Here is a 17,364-nt window from a genome sequence, read left to right as displayed (position 1 = left end):
GCCTTGGTTATTGCTGTTGCTTCTTCCAGAAACTCTTTCCCCCATGAGTGAGCACAGATGCCATACAAGATGTGACGAGCAGGCGGATTAACAAAGGTTAGTAATGCTGTAGGATGCCACGTTTTGTTTAGCTTTACTAAAAAGAGCAGCCCTAGAAAAAAGTTAGAAGATGAGAAAGTAGAAAAAGCAGTCAAACAGGGATTATGTTAAAAATGCTAAGAATCCCTACTAGCAGACCATGTGAGGTTCTTATCAACCAAATTGGTTTTTTTTCTAGACGATAAGAGGGTTCTGAAACTAGTCTTTCCATGAGCATATATCAGATTTGCTACTGTCTTGTGTCAGGTCAAATTGATCCATTTCATTTGTACAATTAAAGTTTGTTATCCAGAGAATAAGGATACATAAAAAACGATCTTTATAGTGGGTCTGCTATTTTGTTTCCCACACACTTAAACTAATAAATACCTCACCTCCATAATTTTAGGAAACAAATCTCCAGAACATAAATTAAGCCAGGTAAATATACTTTCATTAAACATTATTCAAAATTCCCCAAGTAATATTTTAATAAATACAACTTAGAGACGTGTTCCATCTATGAAAACCCATGGTATTTCTAGCTTTTCGAGGAATATTATTTTAAGTTGACAACTCTTCCTATCAACACGTAAAACACAAAAGTTATATTCTGCTTATGTATTCTGCTTATGGACCCAATTTAAAATGTTATCCCTCTCTGTCCTTCCAGCTGTCTTTGCACCATTACCTCTTTTTCAAACAACTTTACTTAGGTCTAAAACAGCAGCCTGAATTCACAGCTAAGCAGTTTCAATGGCTATTTGGATAATAGCCAATTATTCTTAACTAACACAAGCAAATCTTGATAACATGGGTCTAAATGAAAGCAGTGTTGGATTTAGAACTCCCTATGACAGATAGGATTAAGGAAGAATTTCTATTCAGGAGATAAAAGTTCCTGGGAAAAGAAACTACTCACTGGAAGAGTAGTTCAAGATAGTCTAGGAAATGAAAATATTCTTATTTAATAGTCTCTTTTACTTGGCTATGATTATCAAAATTATCTCTAGGAAAGGGTTTAAAAAAAAAAAAAAGAGTTGAAACTGATAAATAGTATCTTGTTTTCTAGACCAAAGATTTCTATGTTTCTAGGTACAGTTACTTTCTAGGGAACAAAAAAATAACCTCTAACAATAATAATAATTTGGCCCCTGAATCTGGAGATGTTACTACTGATTTGAATTATTTCCATTCGTCTATAAATGGATACTAAACCATTTATAACCCCTACTTATTTGAAAATTTAGCAGCAAAAAGCAGATAAAGCTAAATTTACAGACTCTACACTATTTTTTCCTTTTTATTTTTATTTTAAAAATCTTAAGTGATAAAATCTAAAGTGATAAAAGATGACATTAATAAATATTAGAGAAAAAAAGTATATCTGACTCCTAAAAAGGTTTTCTTGCAAATATGTATAAACTGAGTTTTTGTGTTTGTTTTTAATAAACTGAGTTTTATAGAACACAAATTCTGATTCTTCCTACATAATTAACTATCAGGTTTTTTCCTGGCTTCTTTTCTTTTCCTTTAAAAACTGCTTAATGATGAAATGAACACTACCTAATTCAGGAAATAAATATTCTAATCATTGCTTTAATGTCATACTTAAGAGAGAAAAGTTATGCCTTTAAACTCTAAAATAAAACATAACTAAATGAGTTTACATAAATCCAAAAGAACTAATAAAGCGGCCATAATTTTCTTTCTTTTTAAAATACTGTCATATTGACTCTGTAGAATATGTTCTTAAAGCTCAAACATATCACCCCCATCACATACTGACCATGATACTGAAAACTTTTGCAAAGCTTATGTGCCAAGATGCAAATCCTATCTCATGTCAAAAAAAAAAAGAGAGAGAGAGATTTTAAGAAATTTAGATTCATTTATTACAGGGTTGGAAAAACTACTCAGATCTGTCCAATTCACATGTCACTAAATGATCCTTCTGCTTTCATTAAATACCAAATGCAAAGTGGGCCTCCTAAAGAGACTCTGCATGAAGATTATGCAAATAAAAGAGAGAAAGTACCCAAAACATGTGTAAAAAAGCAAGCACAGAAAGGACCAGGCGTATAATCAAGTACTAACTGTAGGAGAATGTTCAGCAATGTAACAATGGGATGCATTTGGGGAATCATTGTAATAGAAAACTCATGAGCCTGAATTCCATTTTTTAATGCTGTTGTTATACAAAAATAATTGTATATAATAAATATTAAATATTTACTGAATAATAATTCCTTTGTATCTTCTCAATGTATATCCATAGGGTACATTCAAAATATATCTGTTGGTTGACCAATATAGGGTCATAAAATTACATTTTTATTCAGTATTGTTAACTGTTAGGTATTCTTCAGGCTGAAGGGTTAGAAATCAACTCTTGAGGGCAAGAACTTTAAGTGGAACAGAAAGCTGGACTTATGGGAGGAAAGTAACCTCCTTGCTTTAAAGGAGATGCTTATTTATTTATTTATTGTTAACATCTTTATTGGAGTATAATTGCTTTAAAATGGTGTGTTAGTTTCTGCTTTATAACAAAGTGAATCAGCTATACATATACATATATCCCCATATCTCCTCCCTCTTGTGTCTCCCTCCCACACTCCCTTTTCCACCCCTCTAGGTGGTCACAAAGCACTGAGCTGATCTCCCTGTGCTATGCGAGCTGATCTCCCTGTGCTATGGGGCTGCTTCTCACTAGCTATTTTACATTTGGTAGTATATATAAGTACATGCCACTCTCTCACTTCGTCCCAGCTTACCCTTCCCCCTCCTCGTGTCCTCAAGTCCATTCTCTACATCTGCGTCTTTATCCCTGTCCTGCCCCTAGGTTCTTCAGAACCTTTTTTTTTTTTTTTTTTTTTTTTTAGATTCCATATATATGTGTTAGCATACGGTATTTATTTTTTTCTTTCTGACTTACTTCACTCTGTATGACAGACTCTAGGTCCATCCACCTCACTACAAATAACTCAATTTCGTTTCTTTTTACGGCTGAGTAATATTCCATTGTATATATGTGCCACATCTTCTTTATCCATTCATCTGTCGATGGACACTTAGGCTGCTTCCATGTCCTGGCTATTGTAAACAGAGCTGCAATGAACATTGTGGTACATGACTCTTTTTGAATCATGGTTTTCTCAGGGTATATGCCCAGTAGTGGGATTGCTGGGTCGTACAGTAGTTCTATTTTTAGTTTTTTAAGGAACCTCCATACTGTTCTCCATAGTGGCTGTATTAATTTACATTCCCACCAACCATGCAAGAGGGTTCCCTTTTCTCCACACCCTCTCCAGCATTTACTGTTTGTAGATTTTTTGATGATGGAAAGGAGCTGCTCTTGAAATCCTAGTTTGCTTTCAGATACAGAGAGCAAACAACAATCAGAACCTGATTACTTGCAAACTAAGTATGTCCTCTGGAAACTAAATATGGCCTAGAGACATTTACTTTCTCTTTCTTCAATGGTCACTGTCTTTATTTCACAGAGTAGAATGATCACCAGCTCTTGGTGATGGAGATCACCAGCCATCACTATTCTCTTACACCTCATTACTCAAAGGTTGGTCCTAGCCGCACTGGCATCACCTGGGAGCTGTTTAGAAATGCAGACTCTCAGGTCCCACCCCAGACCTGCTGAGTCAGCATCAGCATTTTAACAAGACTCCCAAGTTGTTGAGAAGCACTGCTCTACCGGACAGAACACTGAAGCAAGTCAGAAAACTCAAGTTTAAGTTTAAGCCTCAGAACCATGACTTAACAGGTACTTAAGAGTGGGCAAGACAGCATTTTTTAGACGTGGCTTCCTCAACTATACACTGGAGGCAGTATTTGCCACTTTATTTATATATACAGCTACCAAAGAGGGTTGTTTTGGGAATCAAAAAAATGATGGATGTTAAAACTCTCTGTAAATTATAAAGCACTACACAAATACAAAGCACTATTATTAATAATAAATATAGCTTAATTATACCTGTTCTCGTTTGATCACTCACAGACCATCAAAGGCATGTTATTAGATTATACTACATTATTAAGATAAAAGTCTCCTTCATGTGTCACAAAGCTTTCAAGTCCCTAATCACATTGTAGCCAAACCCTTCTGTTTCCATTACAAACTAAATGCCAACTAGGGCTCCTAAAGAGACTCTACCTGTAACACTGCTATGATCTTGCCCCAAACACTTGATTTATTCTTACAATCCGTTCTTTCTTGGGCTTTACTATAATTTCCAAGATAACAAACTAACTGAATTAACCCACTGCCAAGCCTGAGAACCGAGCAGCCCTGGAAAAGACTGCTTTTGCACAAGTCCTTGGCTTTTTTGGCCCATTTAGCAATAGCCTCTCTTCTCCAAAGCAGAGCACGGCTATCAGGCTGTGGTTTACATGCTGTAGTTTACACTCGGTATTCTACATGGTATATTTTATGCTAAGGGAAGAAACCAGTACCCCAGCTTTCTCCCTAATACCCCCTTATCTTAAAAGAAGTCCATGAATCTTAAAAAATGAGAAATTCCTAAACTGTATCACAGTGTCCAAAGGTTGTTATGCCTTTTTCTTATATATCAAATGAATGCCAAGAAGCTTCTTATAACCAGGGCTTTGTAAATCAAAATTGGATGGCTTTAAAAATGAAAGTCTAACTAAATGGATAAACTTATTCATTCATGAGATTCAGTTTCTACAAACCTAGAAAATCAACTAACATCATAAAATGCTCTAGCCATTAGTATTATAAGCTGCAACCATAAACTGACTTTTTCAGCTGCTCAAACAAACCCTTTCTCAACCCAGAGAAACCAGGCTTCCCTCTCCTCTCGGAGTTGGGTGTGCAGCCCCTACTTCCACTGTCACCCCATATGCCACGGAGACCCTTACTTAGGATTCAGACTCCATGCAGGGAACAGAAAAGGATTAACACATGCAACTGTGCAGCAACACTTTTAGACACAGTTTAACTTACAAAAAAAAAAGTCCACCCAGCACAAGAACAATCCCCAAGTCAGCCCAAGAGCAGAGAATTAGTACTATCAGGTGATCAGAAACAAAACCAAGGCAAAACCCCACCAAATTCAATATTCAGAGTAATTATTATTACAAGAACCACCACTGGTGCATACTCAAAAACCACTATGAAAAGGAAAAGACTACTAGAAAAGCTCATATTATTTCCTTGAAAAGCACTTGGTTTTGATAGAAGACTTGACTTTAAGACATAAGAGGCACAGAAGTAGTACCTTTGAGGACAGTGTTTCAGGCTAAGGCTACCGGGGGATGTAAGTTCCTTCTCCATGAAGGAAATGAGAGAATAGCGTATGGTATCAATGACAGCTGGAGAAGCAACTGGGCGAGTGCTCGTCTATGGAACAGGGAAGGTGTGATATGAAAGCAAGCTGCCCTTTTCCTAAAAGAGGATTCAGGATGCACTCCTACCAGTCTCTGCTGCTCCAAGAGAAGATCTGCTTCTTCCTTCTCCTTTTTGTATAGGATCTCCATTTCCTGTAGCCTAGACGGAAAAGAGAAGTAAGAGAGGAAAGAATAAATTGCAGAATCACTGAGCTGTTTCATGAATTCTGCTATGTGTTTAAAAGAAATGAGAGTCACGTGGACCACATCACATTTGTACATTACCTTTTTTCCATCTCCTGTTTCATATCAATTCCTTGTTTTTCTAGAAGCTCTCTCTGGGCAAACGTCCAGTCCACAGGCTCAGAGGGGGTCTCAGCAGAAGGAGTCTTCTCCCGCTCAGCCCGTGCTTGCTCCGGGTGGTTAAAACGAAACACATGGTTTTTACCCATGATGATACGGTTTCCTAGCACAGAACAGAAACATGGATGAGAAATCATTTTTTAAATGTGTTGCATCTAGGTTAATAACCTAACACTCCCTAATGCAAAAAGACAGTTTTTGGAGTTTTACAAGAACATAAATCCTAATGCTGACTATCACTTCAACCTTTAGACAAAGAATTAAAAATTAAAGAGTTGCTTGCACAAGCCAGGTGTTCTGAAGACTTCAAGCCTCTTCCAGTCTCACCTGAGCGCAGCTGAACAGGCTGGGCCACCCTCTTGCCATTTACGTAGGTTTCTGAACGTTCACAGGGCTCCAGGGTTACAATAACTAGAGGAACACAGACTAATGTTAGCATCACAAACCACTGGAAGAAAATAATGGAAAGCAGGTGAGGGCTCAAGGTGACTAAAATAGATTCCTGCAACCAACCAAGTGGCTTAGTAGCTATATAATAGTTCATTTTAGGGTACCAGAACCAGGGCTGTGGCTCAGAAACATTTAAATGAATTTGACAAACTTCAGAAGAAGATAGGAAATGTTAGTTTCAGTGATATCTGACAGTTCAGTATATAAAAACGAAAACCATCAGAAATCTTAAGTATGAGATATAGGTAATAATCAGAAACTTACGATCAAAAGCTACTATTTTGATTAAGGGAGGAATAAATTATACAACACAAAAGTACTATTAGATTGTTGTTGTTTTGTTAATAACCTGGGCAAAAATCAAGATGGACTTTTTCTTCCCTTTTAGGTAAAAATAAATTCTACTGGCTTAAGACCAGAGGTTTTTCAAATCTCCCACTAGCCAGGATATTTGTTCCCTTCTTACTAGTCTATCAAATAATTAAGATTCAAGACCAAGCCTAATTGCCTATGTCCTGCTCAATTCTTGGCAGTAACAAAAGGGCTCCTTTCGTCCAGGCTTTTTTCATGTAAAGTAGCTATGTCCATGCCTGCATTTATAAGCAGCCCAAGTTTCTCCATTTTCAAATATTAGATTGTACAAGGAAGTATCACTGAAAGAGACAGGGACTACCAAGCCTTGGGGATTTCTCATCATATAGAATGAAAAGTTTGCTGGAAAAGTTAAGCCAAGAACTCTCACCATCCCCACTGTTGTTCCTCTCGCTCCGGAAGATACAATGCTCTTCTTTAATGTGAGCCCCACTCAGCACGATGTCCTGGCGCCGCTCAGCATCTGCTTGGCCAACCCTGAACACAAGGGGAAGTGTTTCCCAGGGAAATTCAGACACAAAAAGCACTACAAACAATGAGCCTCTTTCTCCCAAAGAATATTCTTTGGTACATACAAAAAAGGTATTGCCTTTTTTTTTATCAGAGGCTTTGAACTGCAAATTCTATTTTCATATATGGTCAACCTCCCTACATCAGAAAAAGCAACGAAGGGGCAAATGATACACCAAATAACTCACAGAGCATCATAAAAAGATACGAGTGAACTACTCTCCTTAATGAATTCATATAAGATGTTAGGAGTAAAATCTTACTTACGGTCTGCTAGGAAAAAACTACACGTTAATTGGTTCAGCTGGTTAAAACACTTAATTTGAGAAGAGTAGAGAGGATAATTTATAACTATTTCAGACAAGAAAAACAGCAAATTAGTAAAAGAAATTTTTCACCAAACAACTTCCCTTTAGCTATTCAATCATCCTAAGAGAAAAGAAAACACTAAGTGACCAAAAGAAGAAACAAATGTACCTTGTAATTCCATCTTTGATGTAATAAAGAAGGCATTCAGACATCAGTGGGTCCTCATTGAGGTTAACAAGATGTGGCGTCTGAAAAAGGTTACAGATGATCAATTTGGAGCAAGTACCACTGAGAGGGCTGTGAGAATGACAGGGACATACAGGAGGCTGATGGCTTCCTGGATTACCAGAGTGCCTAGAAGAGGGACTGCTTTCATTCCTAGTTGCAATTCCATAGTAAACAGAAAACACTCTCTTCAGGCCTCCCCAAACTACACTAATGCATTCTATTTAAAAACCTGAGTTCTGGGATAAAGAACAAGATCCAATTCTTGATAAGGTCAAAGCATAGAGAACACAAAAGGAAAATTAGAGCAGGCTGATTCTCTGGATGGATTAATCATAATTTTTGTAAACACTTGGTCAAAAATCTTGAAAGACAGCAGAATTTGCTGCCCCTAAACATGCCACTTTGACATACTGATTATTTTGAGCTGTTAGGCACCTGAAAAACAGTACAGGCAGAGAGCAGCTTTCTCTGAATCCCCTTTCCTGCCTAAGCACAGATGGTCCAAAAGGAACTCAGCTGTCAGAAATCCCCTCCTGGGAGTCTCATCAACCAGGAGAGAAAACTAGAAGTTGACACCACACCCAGACAAACTTCGTCACAAACTATCATTCCTCCCTTCTACTCTTTGAAGGGTCCTTTCATCTTTCCTAAAAGCCAATTATGCTCCCCTGAGAGGCCTACCTCCCCGTCCCCTTTCCCTATTAGGATGGTATTTAAGCCAGAATTCTAAACCATCTCAGGGAGTTACTCATTTTTCCCTGGGTATCTCCCATGTATACATGAGGTATACATGTTAATAAACTTCTTTGTTTTTCTCTTGCTAATCTGTCTTTTATTACAGGGGTCTCAGCCAAGAATTCAGAAAGGTAGAGGAAAAATCATTTTTTGCCCACTACAACCTCAAGAAATATTTAGTTTTTCATTTACTTTATAAAAATGTTCCCACATCCCCTATCATTTCCCTTTATAATTTTTATCAATTCTTCCATGGTCCCAGTTATTGTCTTTAGTTTGTTAGTTTTTATCTTAAAGAAGAAATTAAAATTACTGACATTCAGTAATACATCTTATAAAAATCCTCTTCATCTAACTCTACTATTTCTAAGATCTTTTAAAAACCAACCTTCTTTGGTGAAAATACCCCACTGGAATCCAAAAATAAGTCACACGGTCTTGGGGTCAAAATCTACTCAAGATAGTGCCAGCAAATATGGAAAAATGAAAGAAGAGTCAGATGAGCAGGTTAAGGAAAGGGACTGCAAAAGATGATTTAAAAGAAATTAGGAAAACCTCTACATCCTTCCAACTAACATCTGTCTCTACAGTTAACAGCTTTGCTGGTTTGAGAAAGTCAAAGCCCTCTGTGGGCAGCATTCCTTAAAACCCATCATGAGACTGGCCTAAGGAAAAGGGAACCTCAAGAACAGGTTTTTTTTTTCCTTTTCCCTTAGAAGTACTTTCTCCTAGTTTTGTTGAGATATGAATGACAAAGTCTGTATTTATTTAGGTAATACAATGTCATTGTAAAATGTATCAATTTGATACATATACACATTGTGCAATGATTACCACAATCAAGTTAACACATGAGAAACAGGTTCTAAAACTGAATTTGGGTGTGGTCAGTGGTGTATCCCTTCCTTTCTTGAAGAAGTCTAGAAAGTTAAAGCAAGTAAGAGAAAGCTTTGGAAACAGGGATCTCAGTTTGGAATTCTGTGCTATTTATAATACTTATAACACACAATACTTACTCAAGTTATTTATAATTTGTGTTAAATGCCATAATTATACAAGCTGTTATAAAACTTTTCCTCACAGTTCTTAACACTGAAAGATGTTATAAAATACCTTTACATATACGCGAAGGCACAATCTAAATTCTATCAAGCCTATAACTGCTAAAATCTCTACAATCATACATAATATATCTGAATAAAATAATGTCTTACTGAAGGAAAAATTATTAAACTGAAAATCATTGACCTTTGGCAATATAAACATATGAAATACTGTTATTATTGTTCCAGGTCTAAATATATATCTAAAATGTCTTTAAAGCAATTTTCTTTGTTGAAAATAACACATCAGAATTTATAAAAAAGAAAAACCTAACCAGAAGAATCCTAAAATAAACCACAGGACTATTTCATATCACATAAAATGAAAGTACAATTGAAAACTCCATACCCATTCTATGCTAACCTAGAGAGACCATTATCAGACCCTTGCATGAAGATGTTTAAGTATCCAATAGCTAATCTGAAATCATATGAAATGAAGGACCATTTATTACTAGTATGAAATATATGCTTTGTACATCAATATACGTTCTATTACTGTCCTATAAATAAGCACACAAAATAATCATTTCATAATAGTTTTCCAATATCTAATAATAACTAAGAAGCAACTAAGTGGGGGGGGGGGGGGAAGAAAAAGAAAGAAAAGACCTTGCTATTCTAATTAGCTAAAAACGTATCTACTACTTAACAACTATGACTATGTAAGTAGGACAGTAACTACTGGAGTCATTAAAAAAAAAAAACAAAAAAACTGAGAAGGGAGCAGAGGAGGCTGGAAGGATGAGGACAGGAACTGCTTTACTCAGTACAGTGGTTGTCTATCACACAAACTGTAAAAGCAAACTGAAGCAGTATTTTTCTACACAAACCTGAACAGCTGAAACTGCTTCCAAAGAATTATAATTCAGGGTTGCTGGCATCTGTGGGGAAAACTACATAGAAAGAGTAGCCAAACTGAAGCAAGGTATGCTAGGTTAGGCTAGGAATTTAAGAGAAAGCAACAATGAAGATGAGGAAACATACTGAATCATGACCCAAAGTTACAGATTTATACTGCCCTGGATTTTATTTTATAAACAGTAAACATTTCTGAAAGCATTTTAGAAACAGGTTGGCCTTGTATTATAAGATGAAATCAAAAATATCAGAAATTAAGCCAAGTCTCAAGATTTAAAAGAAAAGGAAGAAGAGGAGCCAGCCCTAAAAGACATGAAGTGCCCCCTGACTAAGACAAACAAAAAGTGTTAAGTTTCACAACATTGTTTCCTACCTTTTTAGGTGAGAAAACCCCCAGGGTTCCTCCATCTTCCCGAATGGCAACTCCCATCTCAGCCAACAAGGCCTCTCTAGAAAAAGCAACAAGCATATGAGAATAACAATACCAAAATGTCAAGTAAATCAGTCTAACTTGAATTGGAAAATAATGCAAAGCAAAAGCAACTGTCCATGTTTAAAGTGAGTAATACAAATGTGAAAGAATCTGCTTATCCCATCATTAATGAGAAATTATTTCTAAGAGAAATTGTACATTCAAAATAAAGTATGTTCCTATCTTAGGTAAAGCTATATTCACCCAAATAAGAACTTTGTCACATCTGACTTTGGAGGTAGACAATAATTCATAAATATGTCTATTAATATAAAAAAAGGAAGAAAGGAATATTCCCTTAAGGCAATACATCCACTTCAAAGAACCATTCCTTAAAATCCAAGAAAGCAATCAGAAAGTAACTTTGATATAGGGAGTATTATCTGTAAATGTGATTTTCTCAAATGTCATGTTCCCATGACCACCATCATATTGATTCAACAATTCTAGCTTAAAACCTCTACAATAGAGAAGAATATTGTTTCATACATTCACTTTACAAATACGTTAGCACTCACTTCTGCCTCATCTTCCATGAAGGAAGAAGATAGGAACTAACATTTTTTAAATGTATATTTATTCCAATAGCGAAAGTATTATTTTGGGTTATGTTCATCTTTAGGGTAGAGAATTGGGAGGTTAAGATAAAATACAGATTTTGAAAGTTTGCAACTGAAACTACTTAACCTCTTACCAAAGAGGTTCTAGAAAACAGAACTCTGAAAGTCAGTAATCAGAACAGCTTTTTTTTTATTTGGGCCTTTATCAAAGGCAGTCTTTTTGCAAATTAAAAACTCTATCCTTCAATATCTTCAATTTTTATATGGATCCCTAGCAACACACAGTACAGTAACTAAGAACACGACTCCCTAGGGAACCTTTAAAATACGTGAACTTCACTTCAGAGTGTAAATTGGGCCGTAAGTCCCATACAGGGTTGGTTTGTTTGTTTTGTATTTGGGGAGGAAAGGTTCTTTGTTTTTAACTTCTATTTTATCTTTTCTTACTATAAAAGTAATCTAAATTCCCCAGAAAATTTAGAAACATTCCAGAGTTAACTTCCTGACCTCTCCATTCTGATGGCCTCTGTTTTACGCAGCTTTTCTTCCCAGGTTTCGTTCAATTCAGCAATGATCTTCTCCGATTCCTAAGGAGGAAGTCCACAGTTAAGTGCCAAAGAGTCTTATAATTTAACATGCCATGTCTAGGAACAGCAGAAAGAAGCAGATGATGCCCTTTTGAGGATATGAGGCAGAATCTAATACGATGAGGTTTTTTTTTTTCCTTTCTTAATATGTAAAGAAAGAAATCAGCCCTGGATGTATTAATTCTCTTTAAGCCCTAATAAAAATAGCTTAATAGTGTGTGTGTATGTATATGTGTGAGAGAGAGAAGAGTGTGTGTGTGTAGAAGGAAAGGTAGTATTAGCATCCCAAAATGCAAAGCATTGTTTCTGACAGCCACTGCTACAAAAGAATAAAGCCCCCGAAGATATTTGTTGCTTTTCTTAAAATTATTTATTTATTTATTTGGTTGCGCTGGGTCTTTCTTTTTTTTTTTTTTTTTTGGCTGCGCTGGGTCTCCGCTGCTGCACTCGGGCTTCTTCTCTAGTTGCGGCGAGCGGGGGCCATTCCTCGCCGTGGTGTGCAGGCTTCTCATTGCAGCGGCTCCTCTTGTTGCGGAGCACAGTCTCTAGGTGCACGGGCTTCAGTAGTTGTGGCACACGAGCGTAGCTGCTCCACGGCACATGGGATCTTCCCGGACCAGAGCTCGAACCCGTGTCTCCTGCATTGGCAGGCAGATTCTTAACCTCTGCACCACCAGGGAAGCCCTGTGCTGGGTCTTAGTTGTGGCAGATGGGCTCCTTAGTTGTGGCACACAGCCTCCTTAGTTGTGGCATGCAAACTCTTAGTTGCGGCATGCATGTGGGATCTAGTTCCCTGACCAGGGATTGAACCCGGGCCCCCTGCATTGGGAGCTCAGAGTCTTAACCACTGCACCACCAGGGAAGTCTCTTCATTGTTTTTGTTTTTGTTTTTTTAATTAATTAATTAATTTATTTATTTATGGCTGTGTTGGGTCTTCGTTTCTGTGCGAGGGCTTTCTCCAGTTGCGGCAAGCGGGGGCCACTCTTCATCGCGGTGCGCGGGCCTCTCACTGTCGCGGCCTCTCCCTTTGCGGAGCACAGGCTCCTGACACGCAGGCTCAGTAGTTGTGGCTCACGGGCCTAGCCGCTCTGCGGCATGTGGGATCTTCCTGGACCGGGGCACAAACCCGTGTCCCCTGCATTGGCAGGCGGATTCTTAACCACTGCGCCACCAGGGAAGCCCTCTTCATTGTTTTTTGTTTCACTATAATTTCACCACAACACCACAACACTGACAGCGTTCAGAACATGCTCCCCCCAAATATGGTATTATCTTGGCATACTGAATACTTTAAGCTGAGTGATTTAAGAAATGGTGCAAGTAGGAAGGACTCTGAGCTCCTCTTGAAGCAAGTCGTAAGACCCTCATGAGATGTAACCTCCCTACACCTGGAGGAATGGAGCATACTTATTTTTCAAGATGAAGGAACATGGAGAATATGAACAGATAGGCCTTCATAAGTTTCCCCAGTTTACTATAGGCAGACCTCGTTTTATTATGCTTCACTTTATTGCACTTCTCAGGTATGGCATTTTTTACAAATTGAAAGTTTGTGGCAGCCCTGCATTGAGCAAGCCTACCAGTGCCATGTTTCCAACAGCATTTGCTCACTTCGTGTCTCTTGTGTCACATTTTGGTAATTCTTTTTTTTTTTTAATTTATTTTAATTTATTTATTTTTGCCTGCATTGAGTCTTCAATGCTGTGCGCGGGCTTTCTCTAGTTGCAGCGAGCGGGGGCTACTCTTCATTGTGGTTTGCGGGTTTGTCATTGCAGTGGGTTCTCTTGTTGTGGAGCACGGGCTCTAGGCGCACAGGCTTCAGTAGTTGTGGCTTGCAGGCTCTAGAGCGTAGGCTCAGTAGTCGTTGCTCTGCAGCATGTGGGATCTTCCCAGACCAGGGCTCGAACCTCTGACCCCTGCATTGGCAGGCAGATTCTTAATCAATGCACCACCGGGGAAGCCCACATTTTGGTAATTCTTGCAATATTTCAAACATTTTCATTATTATTACATTTGTTATCGTGATATGTGATCAGTGATCTTTGATGTTACTACTACAATTTGCTGAAGGTTCAGATGATAACATTTTTTAGCAATAAAGTATTTTTAAATTAAGGTTTTTTTTTGGACATAACGCTATTGCACACTTAACAGACTACAGTATAGTGTAAACTTAACTTTTATATGCACTGGGAAACCAAAAAACGTGTGTGACTCACTTTATTGTGATATTCACTTTACTGCAGTGGTCTGGAACTGAACCTGCAATATCCTCCAGGTACCTATACTCTTAACTCACATCCCCCTTTGTTCTACCACATATTCCCACAACTGTTCACTCTTCACCAAACCCAGCATAAAAATGTTCATGTTTAACACTTCTTTGGGCCTTCATTTCCTATGAAGTCTTCCATGTCACGTAAACAAATACTAAATAAATTTGTATGCTTTTCTCTCGTTAATCTGCCTTTTGTTAATCTGGGGCCCCAGCCAAGAACCTAGAAGGGTAGAAGGAAAGATATTTTTCCTCCCCTACCATACAATACCCCTCTGAACACAACCCAATTCCCGATATAGAAAGGTTTAATATTAATCTCATGTGAAGGCATGCAGCCACTAGAGTGACAATTTCCCAATCTCTTGCTGAGTGTTTATTATATGCCAGAAATATAAGAACTAAAACGTGTTTCCTGATTTCAGGAGCTTACTGTATACCAGGGAGAGAAAGAAGTAACTGATCATTCATTCATGCAGTAATTATATATAACTCCATTACATGCCAAGCCCTGTTCTAGGCAACTAGAGATATGACAGGAAACAAAATTCCTGCCCCTTATGAGGTTTATGTTCTCGTAAAGAGACTCAGATAATCAATCCATTTTAATCAGTAAGTATATAGTATGCCAGACAGTGAAAAGAGCTTTGTAGAAAAATAAAGCAAAGAAAAGGGAGAATGTAGGGGGAGGGGTGGGTGAGGGAGCAACCTGCAGTGGGGCTGTCGGGACAGAGCTCACTGACAAGGTTCTACACAGGCAGACACAAGCATGGGTATGTGAGGGAATAGGTAGGAAATGCCTGGCACTTTCCAGGAACAACAGCATAGCTAGAGCAGCATGTTAGAGGATTGTGAATGGGAATGGTAGGAAAAAACAACAGGGCAGTGTGCTAAGTGCTAGAATTGAAGTGTTCACAGGTCTGCTGGAGGGTGGATGAGCCAAGGGTGAGTGATACTCATACTGAGAATGAACTGACCAGGCAAAAAATGGAGGGAGAGGGGTACCAAAAAGGGAGTTAAGCACATGCAAAAAGCAGGAGAAAATGCTAGTCCTGGATACGAAATTAGAAAGTCAGATGACAATGATGATAATGATGATGAGGTAATAGTAATGGTAGTGATTCAGGATGAGAAGTCTTAACAGTTCACAAAATATTTCATTGTATAATTCATTTACTGGGCTATTGTATGAAGCCTCTGAGATCCCAAAACATAACTATCTACACAGAAAGAAATCGTGAATATGTAATACAATAAACCCTGAGGCATCTGGCACTTGGTTTTCTGGAACGAGGTATGGGAGCATGTTAAAAAGTCGAGCAGGGCTTCCCTGGTGGCGCAGTGGTTAAGAATCTGCCTGCCAATGCAGGGGACACGTGTTCGAGTCCTGGTCCAGGAAGATCCCACATGCCACGGAGCAACTAAGCCCGTGCGCCACAACTACTGAGCCTGTGCTCTAGAGCCCGCGGGCCACAACTACTGAAGCCCGTGTGCCTAGAGCCCGCTCTCTGCAACAAGAGAAGCCACCACAATGAGAAGCCCGCAAACCGCAACGAAGAGTAGCCCCCGCTCGCCTCAACTAGAGACAACAAAGACCCAACGCAGCCAAAAATAAAATAAATAAATAAATTTAAAAAAAACAAAACAAAAAAAAGCCAAGTAAAGACTCAAGGAGTCAGAAGAAACAAACATGAGAGCATGATGATGATGATGATGATGATGATGATGATGATGATGATGATGATGGAGGAGAAGAAGAACAGTAACAACAACAACAGGCTAAGCTAGACAAAGAGCAAAACTGATAAAAGTTAGAAAAGGCCTGGGCGTCAGTAAGGTGAATATAAAGGGGACCACACAGCAGGTACTCAGAAATGAGTTGGTTACGAAGTGGGAGAAGCTAAAGCAAGCCTGCAGCGGAAGGCAGGAGGGTAGAGACAAAATCACCTAAACTGGCTCTCATCAACCCCCGAGCACACACAGAGGCTGAAAGACTAAAACAGCCCCCTGAATGGCACCTCTACACAGTCCTCCAATAGGAATGAATAACATGCAGTGCATATGCCACTCCACTGCTGAGTGAGGAACCAACAAGCCACGTTAGAGGGCCAGCAGCCAAGAAAAACCCATATGGCCAGGGAAGGAAGTGTGCCAGGTGCCGAGTGGTCAACAGCCTATCTCTAACGTGCCACAAAAGTTATCCAACAACTCAAACAGGATAGCATTCAATGCTTCTGCAAATGACTATAAAAGGGCAAGTACAATATAAGCTGCCACCATAACCTACAAGATTTTAAGGCTTATTAAACACTGCTGGAGGGGGATGGGGGAGGGAAGCACTGGGAGTTTGGGATTAATAGACGCAAACTATTACATACAGGATAGATAAACAAGGTCCTACTGTATAGCACGGGGAACTACATTCAATAGCCTGTGATAAACCATAATGGAAAAGACTATAAGAAAAAGAATGTCTATGTGTGTATGGCTGAGTCATTTTGCTGTCAGGCAGAGACTGGCACAACACTGTAGATCAACTATACTTCAATTAAAAAATTAAATTAAATTAAATTAAAGACAGCTGGATAGAAACCTTTACACTCTCAAAGTGACAACTTCAAAAACAAAGGCATAGGGTAACAGGATGTCCAAACCACAGCAGCGAGACTAGTGCTTATTATATATACTGTGGTCCACAAGCCACACTGATATTAGTTATGAAATACAAACTGACCTATGAGATACTGAAAATATTTTTTTCCTGGTTGGTTATCTTCAGAAAAAGAGTGTGTCAGAGCAGAGGTTAATCCGGCTGTAGTAAAGCTATTCTATTTTGGGGCAACTGTAAACTCACCCCAAGGAAGCAAAGTTACTGTCTAGGAATCCTCTTACCATCTTGCTGCCAACTCTAATGTGACCTCTCTCATTTTACTCACCACCTGGAGGGTAAATCAGAATATGAGCTCCTTGTAGAAAAGTTAATGAGTAAGCTGAGTAAGGTACACTATACTTTCCTTTTTCATTAGGGCTTAAAAGTTGCAACTTTTATGTTGTCTAGAAAGTTACTTTTTTTTTTTTTTTTTAATTCTTTTA

At 38.4% G+C, this 17,364-nt stretch overlaps 1 protein-coding gene across 16 annotated transcripts in view; it reads right to left on the bottom strand.

Moving 5' to 3' along the window:
* Nucleotides 1-17,364, bottom strand: part of KIF1B (kinesin family member 1B) — a 327,303-nt gene that overhangs the window by 60,913 nt on the left and 249,026 nt on the right. For all 16 annotated transcript variants that reach the window (XM_059912563.1, XM_059912572.1, XM_059912466.1 and 13 more), the window contains 7 exons: nt 11,916-11,995; nt 10,750-10,825; nt 7,618-7,697; nt 7,001-7,107; nt 6,136-6,219; nt 5,731-5,911; nt 5,533-5,605 (listed from right to left, as the gene is read on the bottom strand). In XM_059912563.1, coding sequence (XP_059768546.1) covers nt 5,533-5,605; nt 5,731-5,911; nt 6,136-6,219; nt 7,001-7,107; nt 7,618-7,697; nt 10,750-10,825; nt 11,916-11,995 — 681 coding nt within the window. The remainder of the gene's footprint in view (nt 1-5,532; nt 5,606-5,730; nt 5,912-6,135; nt 6,220-7,000; nt 7,108-7,617; nt 7,698-10,749; nt 10,826-11,915; nt 11,996-17,364) is intronic.

This window comes from Balaenoptera ricei, chromosome 1 (assembly GCF_028023285.1).
Source record: "Balaenoptera ricei isolate mBalRic1 chromosome 1, mBalRic1.hap2, whole genome shotgun sequence".
Lineage (NCBI taxonomy): Eukaryota > Metazoa > Chordata > Mammalia > Artiodactyla > Balaenopteridae > Balaenoptera > Balaenoptera ricei.
Note: the sequence above shows the minus strand (reverse complement) of the source record. Positions and strands in the feature narration are given on the sequence as shown.